We start from the raw sequence: 25057 nt of genomic DNA, 5'->3' as shown, positions 1-25057 counted from the left end.
GTAAATAAGCACGACTTTCTATACATGAATATAGTATGAGACGCTCGCACCACTTTTACGTTGATAGAGAGCATTAGACTAACGCCATACTCTACTGACAATGAGGGAGAAAGTGAATCTGACCGTAAGTCGCCGAAAGAGAGAAAAATAGCTAACTGTAAGAATACCTGCTCCACAATTTGCCTTGTTCACATATTCTTGTGTCTGGAAGATCCGACCATACATGCAAGCGAAAGGCCGATGGAAGAGTTATTTTGTGATCATTCGCGCGTACAGAATACCAAAAAGCTGGCATTGGCCGGAAACCAATCGTTCCAGCAACTAAAGGAAACATAAAATTCAGGACCAATCAACTTTAGAAAAAGGTACATGAAACGTGAAGCGTATCTATCCGTGAACTTTGTCGAGAGCTTGTTCCAGGTCAGCAATAATATCTTCAATGGATTCCAATCCAGTACTCAAGCGCACCATCTCTGGCGGGACACCAGCTGCAATTTGCTGAGCCATCTTAAGCTGAGAATGCGTAGTCGACGCCGGGTGGATAGCTAGCGAACGAGCGTCACCGACATTGGCAACATGCGAGTGCAATTTCAGCGTATCGATGAATTGCGTGCCGGCTAGGCGACCGTCGCTCGCCTTAATTCCGAAGACGACCATGGCACCGCCTTTGCCTTTGAGATACTTTTGGGCCTTTTCGTACTGCGAGTCTCCTGGGAGACCAGGATATCGGACCCATTCAACCTTGGGATGATCGCTCAAGTACTCGGCGACTTTCATGGCGTTTTCGCAGTGGCGTTCCATGCGCAGCGATAAAGTCTCGATCCCTTGAACAATCATCCAGGCATTGTCCGGAGCCAAGCATCCTCCCAGATTTCGCAGCGGGACAGTTAAAGCACGCAGTTTGTAGGCCAGCGGTTGCAACTCATCAGGAAGGTCGTGTCCCCACCGAAGACCCGCTTCTCCGCCATAGGAGGTGTCGGGAATGTCGTAAACTGGGTGCTTCCCGCCACCCCAATTGAAACCTCCTTTGTCAACGATCATTCCACCCACGCAAGCACCATGGCCTCCGACCCACTTGGTCAAGGAGGATACAATAATGTCCGCACCATACTCGAATGGACGGCAAAGGTACGGTGTCGAAAAAGTCGAGTCACAAATTAAAGGCAAACCAAGATTGTGTGCCTCTTTCGAGATTGCTTCCAAGTCAAAGACTGTGAGAGACGGATTGGACACCGATTCGCAAAAGAAAGCGCGGGTCTTGTCGTCAGCCACTTTTGCAAAATCTTTCGGATCTTGACCATCGACGAAACGAACTTCGATACCCAAAGTTGGTAGAATATCATTGAACATACTGGAAAAGACGACAGCAAGTCAGTAGATGATCTCCCGTAAATCTGACACTTTGCGTATCCACTAAAACTTACGTATAGGTACCGCCGTACAAAGCCGAACTCGCCACGATGTTGTCTCCCGCCGAAGCTAGGTTGGCAATTGCGTAGAAGACAGCCGTCGTACCACTCGACACTGAGAGACCCGATAGAGGATGCCCACCTTCCAACTGCGCGTAGCGACTTTCTAAAATATGGTTTGTCGGATTCATGAGACGGGAATAAATATTTCCGAGCTCTTCCAAAGCAAACAGCTTCCGGGCGTGCTCCGTGTCTCGAAAGACAAAGGGAGTCGAGCGGTAAAGTGGGACCCCGCGAGGCGCCCCATACCCGAGTCCGTAGGGGATACTGGGATCCGGGTCGTGGCCTCCGTGCAACGCAATTGTATCAAAACCACTAGTAGCATCGGTTTGCAAATGGCGAAGGATGCCAACACGCTGCGACGGAGCGATCCTTGGCACAACGAACATGCCAGCTGTGCTTGTCATGGCTGCCGGAGCAGCGAGCTTCCTATTAGCCGCAGTTGACGCACGAAGGATCGAATGGGGGAGTTTGATTATCATCTTTTTTGGATAGGATGTGTGAAAACGGAACACGCCAGTTACGAAACATACGGACAATGTGCTGATTGACGATAGGATTGATGCGATCTTTTAAAGCGCTCACAGTCACTCAGAATCCGTTCTCATAGGATTTGCTGGCTTCAGAGCGAGCCGGACGTAAAGGATTATTGACTGACGGTGTCTGTTAATTTCATAGGACGTAAATCAACAACTTTGGGACAGATCCAATGCAGGTATCCACAGGATCAAAGATAATCGGTTTATCATTATTTTGTCACAGACATATCGCAAAGGAAAAAGCCATATTTTAAGACGCACATGGAGTGTATGTGAAACTTCTTTCCAGTATAGTATGTTTCATTTTTCCTATGTATACTAGAGTAACCCTTGCATTCATTATTTTTTGTAAACTTAAAGACTTGGGACAACCGCCAATCGAGAATCGTCATAGAAAGACTTATCACTGCAAAAACAACACAAATCAAGAGCTTTGCGTTGGATCAGCTCTATCTTCAAAAAAGAACCGGGCATTAATGTACCGGTCGACAGCAATTTTTGAAATCAAAAATAACCCTGAGGCTGGGATTTTCTTCTCAAATCCATATGTGCCAGTACCTGGCAAAAAAGTTTGTGAGCAAGGGACATGCCTACTTGAATTGACAGGCAAACATGATTGATAGATGGTTAACTAAAAGCTGTTTCACAATTAAATATTTGCGGTAGTGTACCTTGGTGTTTTGGTATCCATCCATAGATTTTCACACCATCTGTTGAAGACTGGCGAAATGGTTTCAACCTCCCGTCCAGATGGAAAATTTTCGTGGAAGCAGCTGCTCCAACCCGGACTTTCGTTGCATCTCACTGTCAGATAACATTTCTATTTCTACTAAGCGTCCTAGTAAACATGTGTTGCTAGTACTTTCCAATAATGATTCTATCTACATCTCTAGGGAGTATGATGATGCTGCTTCTTTCGACTCCGACTTTTTGCAATATGTAACATTGAGTTTCCTAGAGTCAGCGAGGAAATTCCACGTCACAACGCACAATCTTTTTTGGGACGCGTCATGGCTACGACTTATTTGATTCTGAACTCATCGAAGCGATTGGACGTAAATGTCAGGTCACGACTCCAACGAGTATTTTGGTCATTTTGATAAATTTAGATTCCCCTTTGATGACTGAGAGCTAGTCGTGCCGTGGAGTTCAACGGCATTAGGATCCGAAGATTCCGTTACGCTATTCTATTCACGCGGAAGAGTTCGCAGCCATAGAGCCCACTACATTCCCACCTCATCACACATTCATCGCTCGCCAGACGAGATTCGAACTTTTGTCGGAAACATCGAATCTGCTATCCGCCATCTTTCAAAAAGAACCGAATCTACTCTATCTTGCTAGAAAAGAGGCGTACGCAGTTATTACGTACTTGCAGCAAACCTCTCCTGCGGCGTAGAATAGCGGGCGACTCATAATCAGCGATTGAAACATCAAAGGACAAAAAGTCACTTCATTCTGTCAGTTTCGGCGGAGCTCGAAGTCCTCTCATTGCATCCTAACAAAATTCAGTCATGTGGATACTTTACTTCCTTTCAATAGCTGCATTCGTTGTCCGCCAGACTTCAGCTTTTTCTCCGTCCCCTACAAGATTGGCCTTTCGGTCTCCTCATACCAGCGGTAAGGCGGTACCGCCGATTCTTCCGAATGAGGTTTTCACTTCCGTGTCCAACGGATTGTCTTCCACTTATGATGATATCCCAGTCAACAATCGCCACGCAGCTTCCGACTGGTTATACAACGTCCGATCCTTTCCACAGTCGAAGGTTTTACGGGAAATCCGCAACCCTCTTTTTTGTGTCGCTGGATGGTCTTTTGCAGTTTCACTAATCCAACGTATTTTTAGCACTTCGAGCTCAGCGCCTCTTCGAATCCTCGGGGAAAGCATTTGCATTCCTACAGCAGCCCACTCATTTTTGGTGTCATCTTTGGGATTGCTCTTGGTGTTTCGCACCAACAGTGCTTACCAGAGATTTTACGTAAGTCCTCTTTTACTCCGATCGAAAGCATCCTTCTTTTGAAAGCGCACCTTAGAATTTCCTCTTACACTCGAATCCTCCGTCACTATAGGAAGGGCGCAAAATTTGGGAGAATATTCTTAGCGTGTCCCGAAATTTTTCTCGTATAACAAGGCTATACGCGAAAGAGGTGGGAATGGACCGCAAGGTGCGAATGATGAATCTGGTAGCTGCATACCCTTATCTCTTGCGCCATCATATTCGGCACGGTTGCCTCTGTGAGGAAGCCGGGGAACGTATTCCCGAGGAGCATCGCCTCTTGCTAGAAGACCCCCTAAAGACTCTCGAGACTCGCTTCGAGGGTGATAAGATTGACGGGCTGACTAGGTCCAATGCTTCGCCTTCACTCCCGAGAGACAAATGCTATGTCGACAAGCGTAAGCTGCCATGGAATCTGTTTGATTACTTCTCTACACAGCGCTTGGCGCGAACACAGAATCGTCCTTTATGGGCATGCGACCGTATCGGACGTGAGATCATGGCAATTCCTTACGGTCCGAACTTTAGCAGCCGGGAGCGTCTAGTAATGTTGACAGCTGTCGACAAGCTCACGAATGCGATTGGTGAATGTGAGCGCATCCATCAAACAGCTGTCCCGCTGAACTATGCTCGTCACTCGCTACGCTCGCTGACTTTGTTTCTGTTCACGCTCCCTTTCGCCCTGGTTAAGGACATGGGGTTTTTGACTGCACCAGTGACAGCCGGAATCGCTTGGCTAATGTTTGGAGTGTACCAAATCGGATACAGCATTGAAGACCCTTTTCAAGGATCCCTACGACTTTCGAATCTATGTGATGCTATTCGAAAGGACGTGGTCGGTTCGATTGCGGAAGATATGGAAGATAGCTACAGTTCGAATCAGCTAGGCTTGTGGGATGAAGGTGTTGACGAAGTTACTTTAGCAGAACGCGCTGAAGACTTTCTGAAGACCCCGATGATCATCCCTACTTTGCTCGATCAAGGAATTTCGAACCTAACCTCATCAGCTTCGGTTGATGCCAGTAAGCCTCCCTACTGATGAAGGTCGCATGCCCTTGAAGCCTTTCCCTAGCATCATATTCTCAACACGATTTCTCTTGCACAAAGCCAAAACAAAATAGAATAGACCTATATTAGATGGATATAGAAGCATAAAATAAAACTACAAGTTATTCGAAAAAAAGCACAACGTTTCAATCAGCGGCATTGCCCACCATTCCAATTTCAGCGTAGCCCGCTATTTGCCCAGTGGGGTTTATCATTCTGCAGAAAACTGTGTAAATGAATAGTGTACAGTCAAATCACAGTCGTCGGCACACTACCAATACTGGTGAAGCTCACGTGAAGATTGACAATGTAGAAGAGCAATCTGGCGGAGTGACGTAAGCCGAGTCCGTTTTATGATCGATAGAATGGCCGACGTAGGTAAACAGTGACGTCATGAATATCCGAAGACTCAAATCCATCACCCCTACTATTCCAAGAGTCTACTAGGGTCGCTTAGGTCTAGAGAATGACTTACCGTTGACGTTTTATGGTGCAGAAATCATGAGTCGAACAACGATACACGTCAAATAAAGTATCAAACAGTTGGCCGAAGACACCATGAGAATTCTTCGAAAGAATCATAGTCATCGCTGCACATCTGGCAAGAAAAGAATAACTTACCGAAAGCACTGATCATCCGCGTAAAGAACATACCGCAAATACTTGTAGCCACGTTTCCCAATCTTTCGACGGCCTACTGTCACCGAAGTATGGGAAACAGGACGTGCTAGCGAAAATGAAAAGGTTGTCTTGTGTGCGGGGTCTTCGCCTACGGAAAGGTCGCGTGCATTTAAGATGTGCATCGTCGCAGACAGTCCCGGAACGAGCAAACGTAGTGGTGGTGGGAGGTGGGATCATCGGAACTTCGGTTGCCTACCACTTAGCCAAGGCCGGCGTCGAAGATGTTCTCCTCTTGGAAAGAGACCGTCTGACTTCTGGAACAACGTGGCATGCCGCCGGTTTGATGAATAGTTTCGGATCCATGTCGTCGACATCTACATGGTCCCGTCAATATACGCAAGAACTGTATCGAGATATTCTGCCTACGGAGACTGGTTTGGAAACCGGATATATGGGTATTGGATTCATTGAGCTGGCATGCGATGCGGATCGACTGGAAGCCTTTCGAAGAATAGCTGCCTTCAACCGATTTCTAGGGGTAGACGTAGCAGAAATTTCACCCGAGCAAGTCAAAGACCTATTCCCTCTCTGTGAGACGTCGGACGTCCTCTCAGGCTTTTGGGTTGAGAACGATGGACGAGCCAACCCTACTGATGCGACGATGGCATTGGCAAAAGGGGCGCGTTTGCATGGTGCCAATATTATTGAACAGTGTCACGTAGCCGGTGTGACGACCTCGAAACCAAATGGTAATTATCGTGCCAAGGTAACAGGTGTCCGACTTGAAAATGAAACCGTAATTGCAGCGAATATCGTCGTTAATTGTGCTGGTATGTGGGCACGGCAGTTTGGGGAGGCCTGTGGAGTGTATAACATTCCGAATCAAGCAGCTGAACACTACTATTTGATTACTGAGCCTATGAAGGAAATTGATCCTTCTTGGCCTGTCATAGAAGACTCTTCGAAATGCGTTTACATCAGACCGGAAGGGAAGGGGCTAATGCTGGGCTTTTTTGAATGGGAGGGAGCGGCATGGAAGCCCGAAGGGGTCCCTTTGGATTTTAGCTTTGGTGAGCTTGATCCAGATTGGGATCGCATGATGCCATACGTGGAGCAAGCCATGAAGCGGGTCCCGGCCGCTGAAAATGTTGGTGTCAAAGCGCTTTTTTGTGGGCCGGAATCATTTACCCCAGACAACCGTCCCATTGTAGGGGAATCACCGGAGCTTCGCAATTATTACATCGCTGCGGGGCTGAACTCCATTGGAATTTTAACGGGAGGGGGTATTGGGAAAATTTTAGCTCAATGGATACAGCAGGGATGCTCACCCCATGATGTCGACGTTACTGCCATTGATGCAAGTCGATTCCAACGGTATCAAAGTAACATAACATACCGAAATGACCGTACCGGTGAGGCGCTGGGAAATACTTACAAGGTTCATTATCCAGACCATCAACCAACGACGTGTCGAAACGCGAAGCAATCTGTTCTGCACGAGCGATTGGTAAACGCCAATGCATTTTTCCAGGAGACCAGCGGTTGGGAATCTCCATCCTGGTACGCTCCCCATGGAACCAATCCAAAGGTCGAGACTGAGAGTTTTGGCAGAGAAAACTGGTTCCTACACTGGGAGGCAGAACATATCAGCTGCCGAAATAATGTTGCCCTGTTCGATATGAGCTTCATGAGCAAGTTTCATGTACAAGGAAATGATGCAGGGAAGTTTCTCAATCGTCTGTCTACAGCCAACGTAGACGGTGATTGGGGTATGATAACATATACACAGTGGCTCGATGAACAGGGGTATATGGCGGCGGATTTGACGATAACTAAAATGGCAGAGAATCACTTTATGGTGGTAGCAACAGACACAATGCTCAACAAAGTCTACAGTCATATGCTCGATCGACTGGTGCACGGAGAGCACGTTTTTGTAACTGACGTAACAGGTCGCTACGCGCAACTTAATTTGCAGGGTCCACGATCGAGAGAGTTACTGCAAGGCCTGACTTCTGTCGATCTGAACAACTTTGCTTTCCGTAGAGCAGAAGAGATTGACATAGGCTTAGCGCGAGTTCTTTGTATTCGAATTACCTATGTCGGAGAGCTGGGATACGAACTTTTTGTTCCAGTAGAACAAGCGAGGCACGTTTACGATTGTATCGTTGAATTAGGCCGGGAATTTTCCCTCTCTCACGCGGGTCTCAAAGCTCTGGGAAGTCTAAGAATGGTACGTCTTGTGGTTTGTTGGAAATATCGATGGTTATCGTTAGTTCCTTACGCTTTCTTCATACCACCTCAGGAAAAGGGATATCGGGATTACGGACACGATATGGACAACACGGATAGACTTCTGGACTGTGGGTTGGGATTCACCTGCGATTTTGAGAAAGAAGGTGGCTTCATCGGCCAGAAGCACGTCCTTGCACAAAAGGATGCTGCGAAAGAGCGAGGAGGTTTATTGAAGCGAATTGTGAATGTTTTAGTCTTAGACCCTGCACCTCTATTGCATCATGGTGAAATCCTTTGGAAGGACGGAAGGCGTATATCTGATATTCGAGCTGCATCTTACGGACACACTGTCGGGGGCGCCGTGGGTTTGAGCATGCTTACGCGTGATATTCCCGTAAAGAAAAATTGGTTGGATGGCAGCGACTGGGAGGTTGAAGTTGGCAGTCGAAAGCATCCTTGTAGGTTGTCGATACGCCCGATGTACGATCCCGCTAGCGTTCGCGTAAAAGATGCGTAAATGTCATCACTTTTAAATGTAGTGAAGCGGAATAAATCGATGTCTAATTTTGCTTAGTTGATCCAATTCCAGTATCCATACATGCGTAAAAATCAGGATCGTCAAAGGCTTTGATCATTACCTGTGCCAAGTTATCGTTGGACCCATGACGATAAAACTCGGGCGCGATTTCTCTTAGCTCGCCTAGTTTGTGCAATGGAATGGTTGGAAAGTCATGGTGTTCACAATGATAGTTTGTTCCCAACGTAAAGATTGAATACCAGGCACCGGCATATGTTGATTGTGACGGAATGCACTTCCCAGATTCTCCATCTTTTGACGATGGATGATTTGTCACAAACATTGCACAAGCCGGGTGTGGTGGAATGGACCACAGCGTCTCTGCCAGGTAGAGAAATAATAACGATTGCCATCCAGCGAAGATCCACAAGCTTGCACGAAGCGCAGTTGCCCATCGAGCATACTTGGCACATTCATCGTGAAAGATTTGAGGCTTATTGGGAAAGAACAAGTTGTAGCCGGTACCAGCAACTATTGCATCATTCAGAAGGAGCATGAGACGTTCGTACATGAAAGACGCGGTAAACATGATCGCATTCCACATGGCATGGCCTTGTCTCCAAGAGTTAAAACCGCTTTTGCTTATAGACATTTTGATCTTTTTGCCAAAGGGCATATTGAACACCGGGCCAATATCGCCCTTCAAATTCATACGGTGTGCTACAAAGAGTACGTCCCCGTCTTCGAAGTCGACTTGATCGGAAGCAAACAACTGCGATAGGCTAGCTTGGTGAGGATCTCCAACATTCTTGTGGTGCGACAAGTGGCCGAACTTTAAATAAAGGTAGTATCCAAATACGGAGGGCATAGACCCCCAAAACAGAATCTGGTCCTGTAGTGTTTTCCTTTTAATTCCCCAAAACGAACTCACTCCCTTTTTCAGCAAAGAACCATGTAACACATCATGCAGAATTTGCAACTGCCATAGGGAGAACATGGACCCAGGAAAAGCAGCCAAAGCAACAACACCAGCAATTGGCAGTGATCCACTCCAAATTGACATTCCTAATAGCGATAAGTTCGCTAAAGCGAGCAGAGGGACAGCCACATCTTGGCTGGAGGCTTGTCGCTCCAGAGGCGCAATCTGTTGTCCATACTTCTTTAACATTTGCCTTCGCCTTTCGCGGTGCCAAGTGGCAGCATCGGAAAGTGGTGCTCTTTCCTGAATTTGAGTGCTTGTTGTTGGAGGGGCGCAGTAAACTTCCAATTGTCTTCGCTGACCTTTGTTAGGTAGGGCGGTTGACCAACGACGGGCTTGACAGCACAACGGCGCGAATGCAAAGCAGATTTGTTGGCCTGCCCACAAAGCCGAAGAGGCTACAAGTATTATATTTCGTAGTTGACGCATCTCACCAGCCTATCTAAGAAAACAGCAAGCAAAAGAATTGTTTGATAGTCCCTGATGCACCCAATTGATTCGAAGGCTTTTGTCGAGGGCCAAGTGTCGTTGACTTTGAAAGACTTCGTGCGAGATGAGAGATGAGTTTTCACTCGGCTAAGCGTAAAGAACAACTCGCAGTCAGCAGTGCACAAACACAATAGGGTTGGAACTAGCGGTTTCCGAGTTCTTATGTACCACTGAAGTTACGATATCTAACAGTAATATAACTGCAAGTACTTTTAATTGTAAAACATGGTGATCAACCTCGATGGTTCGTTCGAAAACATCGAATTGGTGCGGAAAGGAAATATCTGCAATGGGAACTAGCTCGAGCGGAAGGTAAGTCGTTTTCTCGGGATCGTGCCAGATACTCCGGTGCTGAATCTTTACAACACTGAGGTCTCAGACGACTGTAGATTACTATTGGTATGCTACTTTTCCATCGATTGAACGGGCCAAGGCGGAGAAAAGGGAAGGACAGGTGGCCGAGCGACTCGCTCAACAAGCCACCGATCGGGTGGAAGTCAAGCCACCTAGTCGGCCAAAGGTGCAAACTTGTCGGGAAGCCATTGGTTGATGACAAAGCCACAGAATTATCAGCTCATTCAATTGAAGAAGGCTCATCTAACCCTATACGTTTTACTACGTTTAGACATTACCCTACAGTCGCACAACCACGATCTGTTTTGTACGTACCGTTTTAATTCATTTTGTTAATGTAAGTCGCGGCAGCCCTTAAATTTATATGTATAAAGCATCCATTAGGTAGTGTCGAATCTGTTATGGGCCAGCGACTACTTTTTAAGGTAATAGCATACTCGCTGCATCTCCATACTGAGCTTTCACGCCCAGTAGACATGAGTCAAGTGCATCGTCTTCTCACGCCCGCACCCGGTTATGCGAAACGCGAGCTCGACGTCCTTCGGATCGCCTGATGAAAAATTTGGATCATCCAGAAGAACCCAAAGTTGAACGACTCGTTGAGCCTGAATCATTTTCTTCATAAACTCGTCTTTTTTCATTTGTGTAACTTTGCCATCGATGGCGTATTCAAAGACAAATTTTTCACAGTATTCCGGTGGCTTCGCCTTCAAATTGCGATCCAATTGAGTGGAAGTATAGTTTCCACGGCGAATAGCCGAGGAAAGCCGACGCCCGCTGCATTCTGCACTGCCATTCTCACAGCGCCATCCTTCCGTCGCTTTGTTTGATTTGGCACCATGCCAGTCCTCTATTTTTAGAATGATAATACCCTCCTTGAGTTCCACTAAATCCATGATCAACCAACCACTTAAACTGTCAAAAAGCAGGCCCGAGCGACCATCGTTGTGGCCATATAGGAGACAGGGGTTATCCTGACTCCGGCCGCAGAATGAGTCGTAAGTTCCATCGCAATTATCGGGTGCCGAGTTTCCTGTGAAAAACCATCCCTTTCCTGGAGTTATAGATGGATTTGCAAGAGATCTGTGGTGCGTCGATTTTAGACGACGAGTCGAAGAAAATCGTTGTACACGCGAGAGTTCCGGTTGGAAATCTTCACCATTTTCAACGACAGCAAGATACTCAAATACACCATCAGGGACACTCAAATCAGGAACAAAGACATCCGGAGGGTCGTACACATTGGGCAGAATCTTAAAGTCGTAGTTTCCTTTTAAGATGCTTCGAATACTTGTCTCCGAAGGGTTATTTCGGGGTGTAAATTCTGTTCGAGACTTCATAGCGGTAGAACAAGCTCTCTGGATGATTCCTTCGTTCTGATGGCAACCTCCTATTGCTGGATTCAGACTAATCAACTTTGAGCGGATGCTTTGATAGTACCCTGCTACGTGCCAATATTCATCGGGAAGTCTGTAGTTTTCAGCGCTAGCCCAGAGGTCCAGCGCCTGTTTGATGGCGCGCAAGACAAGAAAGGCCAACACTCTTCCCTCCAATTGATGGCTGCGATCTCCTGGGTGCCAATTGGCTCTTCCGCCAGGAACAGCCTTTTGAGCTAATTTTGGATTAAAGTCGGGACGATGAATCCAACACGTTCCTCGGTATTTGTTGTTTCCACACTCAGTGCGCATTTCTGGTGAACAGTCCATGTACCTCGCTGCCCAGGGAATTTGTTCTAGTGTTTTGACGCTGTCTGTCTTCTGTATCCCTCTCATCCCCGTCCCTAACTTTCCAACATCGGCTCCAGCATGAGTATGCAGCTCAGCGAGAGATCCTTCGGCAATGATGAAGGGGACTCTGCTTCCTCCGATCATTCCTTGAATGCTAAAAAGGTCGACGATAGGCGCTCCTCTCTCTGTCATACCTGAGTCCCACATCAAAATGTCAAGCTCGGAACCATAAATAGATCCTGCCCCGAGAGAATTGTGAAGAGTACCCAAACCTCCCATTCCAATGTTCCGCGAAGTCAATTTCACGCCCAGTCTGGCAAAAATAGGCTCCATGACCTTTTGAAACTGCAACGTATAGCTTTGTTGAAAATGGTTACCGTGACCTGCCGCTGAAGAATGACCACCCATGACAAAATTGAACGTGTCTTCACTCATAATTGCGTGCAGGATTCGGCGGACCAGTCCATCGAAGCTTCGTTTCGTGGTGCATCCTGCATTGCTTGCTGTCTTCGGGAACTTCTCGCCTTTTTCCAAATCGAGCATAGTCAACGAAAACATATCCGATCTCTTTTCAAAATCCATCTGTGGCTCATCAAACTTACTGTGACCGTATTCGGCCAGTATCGCCTCCATGGCGCGTTCGACGAGCGCCTGAGCTTCAGGCAAAAAGGAGGCCAGATATGCCGGATCCTTTTGCCACGAAGTTTCCGGGATTTTGTCGAAGGGGATATCGCGGTGTGGATAATCTGCATAAAAGTCGGCACTCGGTCGGTTGTTTGCGTTTTGATCCACAAATGTCCAAGATCCCCAGGTGTCCGCGAGCTTGGCTTTCTCCGCGTCATCCAACGGCTTCCCTCTTCTGACGTAAACATCCGAAATGGCAGAGGGATGCTTCTTGAAGCCCGGTGGGAGATCCTCAGCTCCAAAAGTCGGACTTTTACTTGGTGCGTCTCCAGTGGATACAGGCGTCCTATTATTGGAAATACTTTCCAAGTTGTCAATCACAGTATCTTGAACAAGGGTTTCGGGTACCACAGCTTCGTCGACGTGTGACGGGGAAACAGGTACTTCCTCCGAAGTCGATCCACCGCCCGGCACGGTACTGTCCGATATATTGTCCACGTCTCTTTCTACGTTGCTGTTGTCGGCATTGGCTGGATCGTCTTCGACATTAGGAATCGAAAATTTTCCGGAGGCGACTTCATTTTCGTATGAATTAGCATCTTCTCCTGTAGTCGAAGGTTTACTGGAAGGAGACGGTTTACTGGAAGGAGACGTTGCTTTTTTCGCTTCCGAGGATTCTGGCTTCGAGTCTCCGGAACCGTCAACTTTTTTGAGATTAATGTTGATCTCGATGCTTTCGGTCAGAAACGTGGCGACGAACACAACTAATAGGAGCACTGTCATGAAAAGGTAAGAGGGTCGGCAAAGTACGCCGTGCTCGCCTCGATTTCGTACAGTCCCTCGTGTGCGCTGGATGTGGCTGTTGACTAGCGCATCCATGTCTGAGTTGCGCTCCATCGGCACCGCAACGATACCTACTCTGGTGTACAAAGGTTCACAGTCAGTTCGACAATTTGTGCAAGGCAATGCGAGAGTCCTTGATAGAAAACTGAATGTGAGAGTGCTTGCTGCTTTCCTAGTATTGATAGAGAACTAGACGATTTTCCCGTGGGAAGCCAGCGAATGCCATCCCGGGAATCTAGTTACGCATTCTTTCGGTGTTGATTTTGGGCTTGCGTTTGGTGAGGCGCGACGGCTTTCTATCATTCTTTACCTTCTAATTAATGCATATCTGAAAACATAATTGTAAACGCGTCACATTCACAGTCAGCTAATTTTTTCTTGGGCGAGTAGACCAAGAGGAAGAGATTGAAAAAATCCAATTAATGGAAGTTGCCAAAGTCGGTCCGGTCCAGCTTATTCGAATGGAATAGACGTCGTCCCACGTCTAGATAAGTTATCGATGTGCATGGTCAACAATTTGCAGCTGTAGGAGCCGCATTGTAGGATTACAACCCAACATAAAATTGGTACATTCACATTCGCTATGCTCGCTCCAGCTTGCCAGAAACGGTGTACCGCATCACTGTGAATTGCTAACTCCTTCATCGATTTTGAACTAAAGGGTGATCTACATTGTATGGCTCGGATCCCCGCCTGTAAACAATGATGGGGACGACGTCGTGAGCCCGACATACATAGACTGTAGGTAGACTTTGAGTAGAGCTAAGTACACGAAAATCGGCTTTAAGATGTAGTGCGGTTGGCTGACCATCCCTTCTCTTGATCCTTTCACTTGATCTACACAACGGTGTTACTGTCGCTGGGTCCAGTCAGACCAGCTGTCGGTGGCTTGTAAGCCGCAGACGCTTCCGACCAGGTCATCCAAATAAAAATATTGAAACATCCTGCGCCCAACCAAGCGAGACCGGTTGCCCAGTCCAATCCTTTCACCCCAGAGGCATTTTCATCTCGAAGACCTAGGCAAAGAAACGCAATAAAAACCAAGAAAAGACCTTTCCCTCGCAATCCATACATGAAACCGAAATTCATTCGGAACATTTTGTTCAATGCGGCAATTGGTGTCCACCAAATAAGTTCGTAGAGGAACAAGATCACAGCAAAAATGACCATGTAGGACGAAAGAAATGCTGCTGAATAGTCCGAAGAACTCCCAGGGTTGAAATGGATGAGGGAGAGAACACCTAGAGTTCCCATCATAGCAGCCAGCCCGAAATTAAGAAACGACAGCAATGAAATCGCCCATCGAGCCTTTTGCCTGCAGAAAGAAGTGACAAAAGTCAGCAGGATGAGTAAAACGGTGGTGGAATGGACCACAGAGATATAGATCTCCTTGCGGTAGAGCAAAATTCCCTCGTCTGGCGGCAAAACCTTGTCGAATCTGACAAAAACGGAATCCGGTACTCAACCAAAGCTCAACGGAACACTGCACAATGACAGTCGAACGTACCGCGATTCACTGCTGTTGCCGTTCATTCCTGAAGAAGCTGTCGCTGCAGTAGGTGTTCCTGCATTCTGCGTAGCAACATTGGATGTGTTTCCGGGGGTGGCCCAGTCTGGTTCTCCGTAAGGCGGCATGGTCGATGTTTCTAGTTTGTAGGTCGGTCTCGACGATCCACGGCTGCGTTTTTTGTTCGTGTGAATTGCGAAGAGTTCGCGGGAGGTGGAGCGGAAAAACTCCCTACGCGAGGGCCAGTCTTGGGACAGGTTTTGGAACTCGAACCGCTGGGAAGTGACACTCGTCGATACGCACCCCGATTAGGGTTTACGTTACAGGTAGTTTTCGAAATGACTGGCGCGCGCGTAGTTGGATTTGACCGTTGCTTTTTCTCTCCCACGACGACCAAACCATGGCCGCGCTTATTTTCATGCCGTCGTAGGTTGCATCCAGCGAAGACATCGTTCCCAAGTTGTTACGCAAGTTAACTTGCAAGACGGCAAGCATGGCCCAAGTTAGTCGTCAAGAAGATAGAGATGCCCCGAAGCGCCACCTCCAAGGTTGCTTCAATAGCGAGGATGGAGGCCCCTCAGAGATCGATGGGACGAATGCGGCACACATCGCATCGATTCTCGATGACCTCAAGAGCGAATTTCAACAGCGGCTGGACTCCTTGGCCGCAGATCTAACTCAGTCCAAGAATAAGCAACAACAAGCGTACGCTTCTGGTATGGTCAAATTACCGAAAAGCATCAAGAGCATGAAAGTATCGGAGTTCAACGCACTGTATAAAATAGATCTGATTCGTGCCGTCCGGCGAGTCCGAGAAGACCACCCTATCGTATCGAAGAATCGCGATCGATTGGCGACCGCAACACCCGAACCGACACGACGCAACAACCGACCGATTGAAACGCCATCTCGGACTGTCAGGCGTGGAGAGGCCTTGTAGTAAGTTTCTTTTCAATTGTTACAATCGTGGATTGAGCAGCTTGGTTTACCCTATACTAACAATTAACCCAAATCTAGCTCCCAGAATGGATCGCCACTGGATGCAGCCGAGCAGGGAGCTTTGGTGGCGACAGTTACAAAAAAAAATCGGGGAAATGCTGCGCTTTCGTCAGCTGCTAGTTTCGATTTCTGTGTTGGTGAAGGGAAATATGTCACACTCGGGGATCCCAGCAACATGAAAGATCTCGACTCGGAGCTTAAGAATTCCGCACTCAGTCAACTCAAACTCATGCAAGATCAGATTGCCATTGCCATGAAGCAGCTTGAGTAGATTTCTTTCGGCGTTTTCTGGACTTTCCACACCCTTTTGAGAAGCGCTGCTTCGGAGGCTGGAACAGATAGCTTCACGAAAAAGAGATAACCGCAAGGTGATACGACTCAGCTATAAAGGGGCTTCCGAAGTAAGAACTCATTCCACAATTTTTATTTTTATCATGACGATACCATTTCATCGTTATGTATGCCAGAGGCAGAAAACTAAGGAGACAAAGAAAATATGCCCGTCACTCCATTGTTGGATGAAGTACAATGAGAGTATTCCAAATTTTATGCTTGTCCCATCGTGTTTTGGGGAAGTTAATCACAGCAATCTCCCCGCTATTCGATCACATATAGATGTCTTGCCATGCATACGCGACATACCACTAATCCTCGGTACACGGGAAATGTATGAGCAGAACATGTCCATCTTTTTCGGAATTGAGTAAAGCTGCGCATTGCTTGCTGTTCCCAATATCTTGTGGTTCTGTGAAAAGGGAATCATAATTCGTCCAACAACCGTCACGTACCCGGAGTGCAATCCAATGTCTCCAGCCAGCGATGCGCCCCAACCACGTCTCTGAACGAACATTCCAGAGAATAGCATCGTGGATATCCAGATCGTGTGTAGTGACTAGTCCTCGTCTATCGTGCCAGAGGACAGAACAATTCTCTGCTTGTAAAACCAGCAAAACAACATTCACGTCGTAATTTCCTATGCTGAAAGCGCTTCGATGCGGATTGAACCATATTAAGGGCGACAACTGTTCACAAATCGAATCAAAATCTGTTTTGGAGTACTTGGATGACTGAACAATGTTATTTATTGCATGAACAGCACACATAGCAAGTTTCTGGCGCTCGTGAAATCCTGAAGCGGGTAAGAGGCAAGAGCTACTCATTTTCGTATGCTTGTTATGTATTCGGTTCATTCCTTCGGGAAGATACTTGGATTCGGCGTCTCTCATAAAGGCGACTACTCTCGGGTGGAATTTCATCCCCTATTCGATCCACTGTTTTAATATCGTTTCGAGGAATCTCTACTAGAGAGAAGGATCGTTTTACAACTTGGGCTGGTCAAGTTTTTCCCGCTGGGCTTTTCTATCCCCACCTGTTTCATAGGGTTCGCGCGGCGACCCTTCCAAAGCATTCTTGATTCATCTTTTTGAAATAAGAAACAATTCGACCATATATTCTGTAATGAGTCAAACCAGCCGAACCAGCAATTCTAAGGGATTCGATTACTCTTCTTCTTCTATAGACGGCTTCGTGAAACTGGTTGAAAGAGCGGCGCTTCTGGTATAATTTACTTCATAGGGCAGGAGGAAGAAAACTGTTTGCTGTAAACCAAGAGTGAAACTGAAATGACGCTTACTGTTTGTGTAGGAAGCAGTGGGTCAGGAAAGTAAGTTGCTCGCCGCTGTGTGTGAATTTGGATTGTATGCTAGATTCTCATATTTACAACATGTTCTCCTTTTGAATATCAGAACAACCTTTTTGGACGATGTGCATCAAACACACAAGTGTACTTACATACGACAGTATCACAGCATGAGACCATATATCGTTGTAAGCAAAATTCCCAATTTTGATCCAACGGACCTGCCTTTTTGGGAGATCTACGAAAATGAAGGAGTCGCTGACCATATCAAAGCAGGGGGGACGCTGGCCGGAAAATTCACTCAAGGGCTTTCTGGAGGGCAACGAAAGCTCCTCTTGTTCGAGCTCGTTTGCCAGCGAACTAGAAATCAAAAGGATTTGCTCATTGCGCTAGACGAGCCCTTCTCGGGTGTTACAGACGATTTTGTTCCTTTTATCAAAGATCGACTTCATGATCTAAAGAAGAAACACAATATTGTTTTAGTCACCAATGATCATGTGGAAACTTTGACTGATATGGCAAACAACACAATAACAGTTTCGGCAGTTGATCGCTCAATTGTGCGAATTAACGAACGTGAGGTGAACAGAGAAAAAGCTATACTTGCGTTAGCGCTCGGTGAGCGCTACACTTACGCATCGTCCGGGCCCGACTTTAAATTCTTTTTCGACGTGGAAGTATTGAGCGGAAGTCTTTTGCAAATTTTATATTTTGCCATTGTCACCTTTTCTTTGTATCTCGCAACCTTTTGGGACTCGAATGAGGAAAACGCCCCTTTAGTTCTGATTGCTGGAAGCATCATAGCATTTTTCAACATAAACCCTTATCTACTCTCTTTGGTCGAATGGAGAAACTCGATGCTCGAAGAGTCTGAAGCCTTGGTGCATTCATCCGCAAATATGAACCGGGTATTAAAGGTCATCCTCACAATGTCTGTCATATTTGTTCTGTCAGTGGTGGAATTCGGAGTGGTAAACGCAGTCATCGATGGTTTGTTTCTAGAATTCAGGTATTGGTTGGCGATGCTGTGCGACAGCGCCTCATTGACGCTTCCCCTAGTATGTTTGGGGCTATACACTCGGCTCCCTTTTCAGACAGTGCAAATAGTGGGCAGTAGTCCATTTTTGTTGATGGTCTTTGCCTCGACAACGTTCAGTCCCGGGGCAGGCGTTCCTGTTTTGAAGGAGCTGAGATATCTCTTCCCGCGATTCTATTGGTGGTGTATTGTTCCCGAAGTCCAGAATCTCATGGAAGGATGCCCCCCTGATAACGTAATTCCGTTGTACTTGGTTCTTAGCGCCTTTGTTGGTGTCTTTATTCTTTGCTTTATTTTGGGAATAGGCAGGGTAAAGACAGGCTTTCACCGCAACAAGCGAGAGAACAAGAGGGAGGAAATGCTTGATGATGAATTTGAAGAGCTTCAAAGCAATATGTATGGAGAAAAAGCTCTTCGTCGCCTCAGAGGGAACGGGTCGAGCTCAGCAGACGAGACACAAAATAATGAAAACGATGAGAACTTGTAGATCAGACGCGTCGAACCCAATAAAATTTAAAGCAAACAGCTCAATCGTTTACATTCGACGAAAATAGAAAAAGACTCAAAAGTTTTCTTTGAAACAGTTATGTGATTTGAAAAGTAATGTTAGACTTTACTGGGAAGAGGGTATTATCCTTGGATTCTACAGTTATGTTTAGAAAGTGAGCGAAACCACGAAAGCATGGTCTATGCCCATCTAGTCGAAATTTATCTAGTAAACGCTACAATGTTGATTTAGAAAGCCGCTGATGCTAGTTAACAAGGCGATGAAATTCATCGACATCAATTACAATCAAAACGATGTCAAATTCCGATCTTATCTTTAAAAACAAAAAGAAATCGATAATGCTATCCTATGCAGATGAAAAACTTCAGTGGAAATCATTTTTTAAAAATATTGGAATCTTTGGAGCCTTTTCAATTTTGTCATTACTATTTATTTAAATGAACATATTATTCCCGCCATTTGCTATCCAAAATACTTCACGATTTCAAAAACTCTGAAACTAAAATATCTTATGATTCGAAAGAAAAACTTATCTCATACATGTCAACGACGACAAGGAATCAAGAATTAGAAGATTCCAATAATGTGTTATCGGATTTATTTTGAAGGACGGAACGATGGTGTGTAATTACAAAAGGTGAGTTAAGTTGAACGATTCGGTATTGAATTACATACTTTTTAGCACTCGGAAAAAACTTGTGACTTATATCATTCGCCACTTCCAAAAAAAGAAAGAAAAACTTGAAATGCTTCCGCCTCCATTTACTAGGCAAGTCTTGCTCTTCAACATTTTTTATTGGCTTTTTATTCCGACTTTTCACAACTAATTACTGATTTAAATTATCGCATACTAATTGACTTCGATTGTCAAGTTGGAGCCCCTCAGCACATGTTTTCGTCTACTCATTCGACAAGTAGTCGGGCGCTTCAGTAGAAGGCGATACCTACGAATAAGCACTCATTCTCGTAAATGGGGAGCATTGCTCAAATTATTAAATTTTTTCGTGTGAGGAACAAGATCTTCATTTTGCCAGAAATTTTTTTAAATGTAAGAGGCCGAATTGAAAACTCCATTGAGGATCTAGCACATGCACCTTCCTCGACTTAAATTTCTATCACGACCAAGACAATGGTGAAATTCAGCCAAGAAGATTTCCTTTTGTTAACGTTTTGAATGCACTTTACTTCCTTGTGATCGTGGGATTGGAACCTAAATCAATAAGCTCAATTTTTTAGGGAAGTACAGACAAACTCTACGTTCTTTTCTATCAACGACGTCATTAAGTGTGATTAACGCAAGGTTGTGACCTGCTGTCTCACTATTTTTCCGTCCGTTTCATTCTGTCCTAGGCTAGTTGTTTGCCACGAAAGTAGCCCTCAGCCGGCTTGATAGATAATATATTGAAATAAATCATGTGGCTAGTGACAGATAAATAGTAAGCATGGATTTCTTTTGCTGTAGATACGGGAAAAATCCGTCGAAATAGATTCAAAAACCAAATATGCGCCTCACGCTAGCGAATGGTAAAAGAAACACCGCAATTCTAGTTACGATTGTAACCCAATTTACGCTTGAGAGTACGATCAAAATTTTCTTTCGCAAATTATACTGAAAATTGATCTATTCGAATTTCATTCATTTCAAGATGCGGTCGAAAGTGTCCGATCAAAATTTTCTTTCGCAAACTGTACTGAAAATTGATCTGTTCAAATTTCATTGATTTCAAGATGCGTTCGAAAACGTCCGATCAAAATTTTTTTTCGCAAACTGTACTGAAAATTGATCTGTTCAAATTTCATTTATTTCAAGATGCGGTCGAAAGCGTCCATTTCTGGATAGCAGCCTTGCGATACTTTGTCATTAATCTTGTTTTCAAGAAGCAACGAAACACACAGTAAATCCATCATTTTCTCCTAAATAACCTAATTGGCCAGGGAAATAACCAAATACACACCACGCATTTTCCCCAAGTGCAGTTTTATTTACAGTTAATGTAAAACACACCCACAACACGTAAATTCATTATTAAAAAGCCCCACATGGCCTTTACCTCAAATTTTGCCAGCAGACGCAATGTCTGTTAAAGCTGTCCAACTGAATCATTGAACAGGTTGGTGTTCATCCACTGGAAGGCATCACTGACTTGAGCAGTGATACAGTGAAGTCCTCTGCTGAGATTTTTGGTGTTTGTTCAATACACATTTCAGAGCATGTTCAAGATTTGGGCACCTTTGTTGAGAAAATACTCACAGAGATGGGTGACAAGAGAAGAAATGAGATGATTTTTTCTGTTGGAAGGGCCATTTGCTGACTTGGTTGAAATTGATGGACATTGTGGCAGAAGAAGACGCAAACAACAAATGTGCTGCTAGTGTTCCCTGTATCCTTCCATGCTCTTTGGCTAAGATAGACGGATCCATATTTTCCAAACTACTGGCAACTCACCATGGTTGCCTTAGCGTGTGGCCTTTGACAACGCTGCAATGAGCAATTGAGAAGACTAGTTTCACCAGCTGTACAAGCATACAGCAGAGAACAAACTCCCTTGGAAGAAATTGAGGCCTGCTCTGCAAGTACTTCATTTCAGGAAGGCTTATACCATGTTCAGGAATGCTTTCCCTTGTTACATGAGTTTTCTGGAGGGACAGCAACAGTTTTCCCTGGAACCAGTAAAGCGGAGTCAGATGTTTCTGTCCTGAAATGGTCTAGAGATGAGTTCTGTGCAGCAACCACAGATTTTCTCTTAGAGGTACCCTTCATGCCAAGCAATATAGGGCTTTGTACCCAAAGTAAGTTAATATAGTGAAATAAATGACTTTGGCGACAAATCTACTCCTTTTGAGTTGTAAGTGCCAAATTGAACTTAAATAAATCCCAGAATTGGCATGAAATAGCTTATTTATTTTTATCTTGGCATATGCCAAATTTGGAGAGGCCTGTTCATCGGAATCCGGCAATAAATATCTTGCCGGAAAACGTCGGCATCCGGCAAAAGTTTTTGGAGTTTAGTCTAAATAGTTTGAATACTTGATGAAACACGCGCGCCAAATGATGCTACTTAGACTGAACACATTGGGAGTTTTTCACCTTTTCCCATCCCCTTTAGTGGATTTCCTCGTAAAATTATGTCAATGGATGACGAGGACCCCAACAGATCTTAAGAACCAACTGCTCTAGCTCTAGTTGTGGGTACTAGTTACCTCTCTAGAGAGGGACACGTTGTCCATTTATGATTTCTCATGCTGTCTGTGAATATCAAACAGCGAGAAGGAGTACGAACTAGGACTGAAATGAGACACCCGAATCTTACGACAGGAATATGTCCTACATTACACAGACTGTGAACGGGATGAATCTACAAGATTCGCAGCTCACGTAACTAACAGTAAAGATGAAAGCAAGGAACCATGTTGTGCCGCGTTCGTTTACGTGAGATGAGGAAAAACGGATCAACCTGTCAAGCGAATTTTGTAGTGCATGGCCGGCATTCAATCAACAGGAATTGCATATGTAAACAGTTCACGTAGCAGCAAGTGCAAGGGCTTTGGCTTTGAAGCCGCCTCCTCCGTCGTCTGACTTAACACCACCAGTTGTTGAAGGGCACGCATGAGCAATATCTACTGATAATCTTCCTCGTAACTTACACCATCGAATCGCTTGACGAAATCACTATTTTTGGGAGTCGGACCAGTCAACTAAAACAAACACAAAGTGTTCTTTCTGATTGCTCTTGGTTTTTCCAAGCTTTGTAAAAAATTAGTAGTTGACTGTACAATAATGAAGGCAAACACAGCGGCGTTTCCGAGCGACATTTCTGTCAGCAGCATGGGCAGACGACGGTTGCATCAAACCGCTTCGGAGACCATGAGAGAAACGACCGACGAGGTATTGGATGCGCTAGTCCTAGACTCATCATTCTTTGGGCAAGCCCAACAATCATTCACAACACGTCCGATACCGGCGTTCGAACCTTCTGGTACGTTTCTTCTGCACCGTAAATTCTTTTTCGCAGAGCATTGGTTTCTCTCATGTTTTACTCGCGGACTGTTTCTGACCGTGAAACCTCAAAGAAGTACACATTGGTGATACACTAGGAACGGGTGAATTCGGTGTAGTTTCAGAGGTTGTTCAGCTCTGCCTCAGTGAGGAGTGTATTTGCGATAGCCCCTTGTTAGGAGGGCAACGCAATCTAGCCGATGTACTTCCTCAGCAAGATCAAGTTCCCACCACGATTGCCCTAGTTGAAAACTCTGAACCGTATGCCATTTCTGTTATCCCAACTTCTGTTGGACACAGCCGCGCTCACAGTGTCACGTTTGCAGACGACACTAAGGACGCAGCACCGCAGACTTTTGAATCTCCTCCCGCAACTGTTACCGTAGACATTGCCAAGGGAGATATAAGTGTATACGACGGACACTCATGCTGTGATGACGAAGAGGATCTCTCGGCGACCCGAGATCGAATGGCATCCAACACGCACCGAAAAGGAGTAGCGCGGTATGCAATAAAGCGCTTAAGGCGCAACCTAGACAAGGAATTGATGGTAGACGCAGCCATTGATTTGGCCTGCGAAGCGATGTTCCTACAGTCAATTTCGCACTCAAACATTATTCGATTGCGTGGAACGGTAGGGACACCGGGAACACCGCAATTTGCTCTTATGCTGGATCGGCTTACATGCACTTTGGAGGGAAAGATTGGCGAATGGAGGGCTCGCCAGGATCGATCAAGTGGGTTTTTGGGAAGGTTCGGTCGTGATAAGAACGCCATTGCAGCTTTGATCGCTGAGCAATTCACCGCCGCGCTTGATCTGGCACGGGCACTTCGACACCTGCACGGGCGAAAAATAATTTACCGAGACCTTAAAACTGACAATGTGGGGTTCGATGTCCGTGGATACGTTCAATTGTTTGATTTTGGTCTCGCAAAAGAACTTCGTTCCAGAGATCTTGTGGAAAAGCCAGATGGGTACGAAGCGACTGGTCTCACAGGAACACGGCGATATATGGCCCCTGAAGTGGTCCGTTGCAGAGTTTACGGGCTATCAGCCGATGTGTATTCCTATTCCCTCGTCCTGTGGCAGATTTTTGCGCTCCAAACGCCCTTTCCGAGCTACAACGCTAACCAGCACTATGAAAATGTGGTCGCTAAGGGAAAACGACCACCACGAATCCCGTGGTTGCCAAGCCAAACGCATGCCATGATGGAAGAGGGGTGGTCGGAAGATCGCAGGCAACGCCCAGGATTTCTGCAGGTCTGTCAAATTTTGCAGGTAGAGTTGGCCAGTCGAACCGATAACGTGAGCACGACAGATCGTTCTACACATCTAATGGACCGTTCCGCTCGATCGGGACGCAGTCGCGTTGACTCGCGGGCATGATTGTGGAACCGGCCGGCTAGAGCGGACTGCTCCGACGAGGGGACGAGAAAGTGCTTGCGTGAGCGATGCGACCTATCCGAATAGTGTCATGGGTCGAGATCTCATCGGAGGAGTGTATTGAAATGATACATCACCATCGCTTTAAATTACTCACTGACAGAGATACGCTAACATAACGGGACTGACAGTGATACTATAACATAAAGGTCGTAAACTCTGTTGATTTGTACGAAATATTCAATCTGATATGAATCTAAACATAAGGGAAAAATTAGCAATTTCCGTACATAAAGTTTGTCCAACGAAGGAGGGCCTGTTTTCAGCAACGATTTGTCATAATGAAGGTATGTATCTCTAGTAGTAGGACAGAGAATTCTTTTCTACCCCATTCATGATTTTCAGTGTTCGCCTCGATTTCTTCCGAGGTCTTACAGTAATACCGACTACGGAATCCATTTGGCTACTGGTATTGAGACATTCATGTTAGACTTTACTTTTTCTTATTTCCCATTATGTATACATCCATTGTTTTCAAACTTCGCT

At 45.7% G+C, this 25057-nt stretch overlaps 10 protein-coding genes across 10 annotated transcripts; 5 read left to right on the top strand and 5 right to left on the bottom strand.

The window, feature by feature from the left end:
• Positions 1-387: 387 nt before the first annotated feature.
• Positions 388-2344, bottom strand: PHATRDRAFT_50964 (o-acetylhomoserine; the record flags this gene model as incomplete). The annotated part of the gene is made up of 3 exons (XM_002180736.1): positions 388-1351; positions 1425-1784; positions 2337-2344. The coding sequence occupies 3 exons, from the start codon at positions 2342-2344 to the stop codon at positions 388-390; spliced, it is 1332 nt and encodes a 443-aa protein (XP_002180772.1).
• Positions 2345-3269: 925 nt separating this feature from the next.
• Positions 3270-5181, top strand: PHATRDRAFT_46385 (predicted protein). Its single transcript, XM_002180923.1, has 2 exons — positions 3270-3987; positions 4079-5181. The coding sequence occupies exons 1-2, from the start codon at positions 3523-3525 to the stop codon at positions 5042-5044; spliced, it is 1431 nt and encodes a 476-aa protein (XP_002180959.1). The 5' UTR covers positions 3270-3522; the 3' UTR covers positions 5045-5181.
• A 408-nt stretch (positions 5182-5589) lies between these two features.
• Positions 5590-8491, top strand: GDCT_1 (glycine decarboxylase t-protein). The gene is made up of 2 exons (XM_002180922.1): positions 5590-7906; positions 7979-8491. The coding sequence occupies exons 1-2, from the start codon at positions 5789-5791 to the stop codon at positions 8423-8425; spliced, it is 2565 nt and encodes an 854-aa protein (XP_002180958.1). The 5' UTR covers positions 5590-5788; the 3' UTR covers positions 8426-8491.
• PHATRDRAFT_46383 (predicted protein) lies at positions 8469-9915 on the bottom strand (the record flags this gene model as incomplete). Its single annotated transcript, XM_002180735.1, has 1 exon — positions 8469-9915. The coding sequence occupies exon 1, from the start codon at positions 9831-9833 to the stop codon at positions 8469-8471; it is 1365 nt and encodes a 454-aa protein (XP_002180771.1). The 5' UTR covers positions 9834-9915.
• A 793-nt stretch (positions 9916-10708) lies between these two features.
• PHATRDRAFT_46382 (predicted protein) lies at positions 10709-13570 on the bottom strand (the record flags this gene model as incomplete). The annotated part of the gene is made up of 1 exon (XM_002180734.1): positions 10709-13570. The coding sequence occupies exon 1, from the start codon at positions 13493-13495 to the stop codon at positions 10709-10711; it is 2787 nt and encodes a 928-aa protein (XP_002180770.1). The 5' UTR covers positions 13496-13570.
• A 336-nt stretch (positions 13571-13906) lies between these two features.
• On the bottom strand, positions 13907-15107 carry PHATRDRAFT_46381 (predicted protein). Its single transcript, XM_002180733.1, has 2 exons — positions 14949-15107; positions 13907-14756 (listed from the first exon to the last, which is right to left on the bottom strand). Exons 1-2 carry the CDS (start codon positions 15074-15076, stop codon positions 14279-14281), a joined length of 606 nt encoding a protein of 201 aa, XP_002180769.1. The 5' UTR covers positions 15077-15107; the 3' UTR covers positions 13907-14278.
• Positions 15108-15441: 334 nt separating this feature from the next.
• Positions 15442-16384, top strand: PHATRDRAFT_46380 (predicted protein; the record flags this gene model as incomplete). The annotated part of the gene is made up of 2 exons (XM_002180921.1): positions 15442-15887; positions 15966-16384. 2 exons carry the CDS (start codon positions 15442-15444, stop codon positions 16216-16218), a joined length of 699 nt encoding a protein of 232 aa, XP_002180957.1. The 3' UTR covers positions 16219-16384.
• A 207-nt stretch (positions 16385-16591) lies between these two features.
• PHATRDRAFT_13004 (predicted protein) lies at positions 16592-17107 on the bottom strand (the record flags this gene model as incomplete). The annotated part of the gene is made up of 1 exon (XM_002180732.1): positions 16592-17107. One exon carries the CDS (start codon positions 17105-17107, stop codon positions 16592-16594), a length of 516 nt encoding a protein of 171 aa, XP_002180768.1.
• A 462-nt stretch (positions 17108-17569) lies between these two features.
• Positions 17570-19109, top strand: PHATRDRAFT_36323 (predicted protein; the record flags this gene model as incomplete). The annotated part of the gene is made up of 3 exons (XM_002180920.1): positions 17570-17610; positions 17756-18644; positions 18681-19109. The coding sequence occupies 3 exons, from the start codon at positions 17570-17572 to the stop codon at positions 19107-19109; spliced, it is 1359 nt and encodes a 452-aa protein (XP_002180956.1).
• Positions 19110-22995: 3886 nt separating this feature from the next.
• On the top strand, positions 22996-24514 carry PHATRDRAFT_36322 (predicted protein; the record flags this gene model as incomplete). The annotated part of the gene is made up of 2 exons (XM_002180919.1): positions 22996-23107; positions 23226-24514. The coding sequence occupies 2 exons, from the start codon at positions 22996-22998 to the stop codon at positions 24512-24514; spliced, it is 1401 nt and encodes a 466-aa protein (XP_002180955.1).
• Between the last annotated feature and the right edge of the window lie 543 nt (positions 24515-25057).

The sequence above is a fragment of the Phaeodactylum tricornutum genome, chromosome 10 (assembly GCF_000150955.2).
Source record: "Phaeodactylum tricornutum CCAP 1055/1 chromosome 10, whole genome shotgun sequence".
Classification (NCBI taxonomy): Eukaryota; Bacillariophyta; class Bacillariophyceae; order Surirellales; family Neidiaceae; genus Phaeodactylum; species Phaeodactylum tricornutum.
Note: the sequence above shows the minus strand (reverse complement) of the source record. Positions and strands in the feature narration are given on the sequence as shown.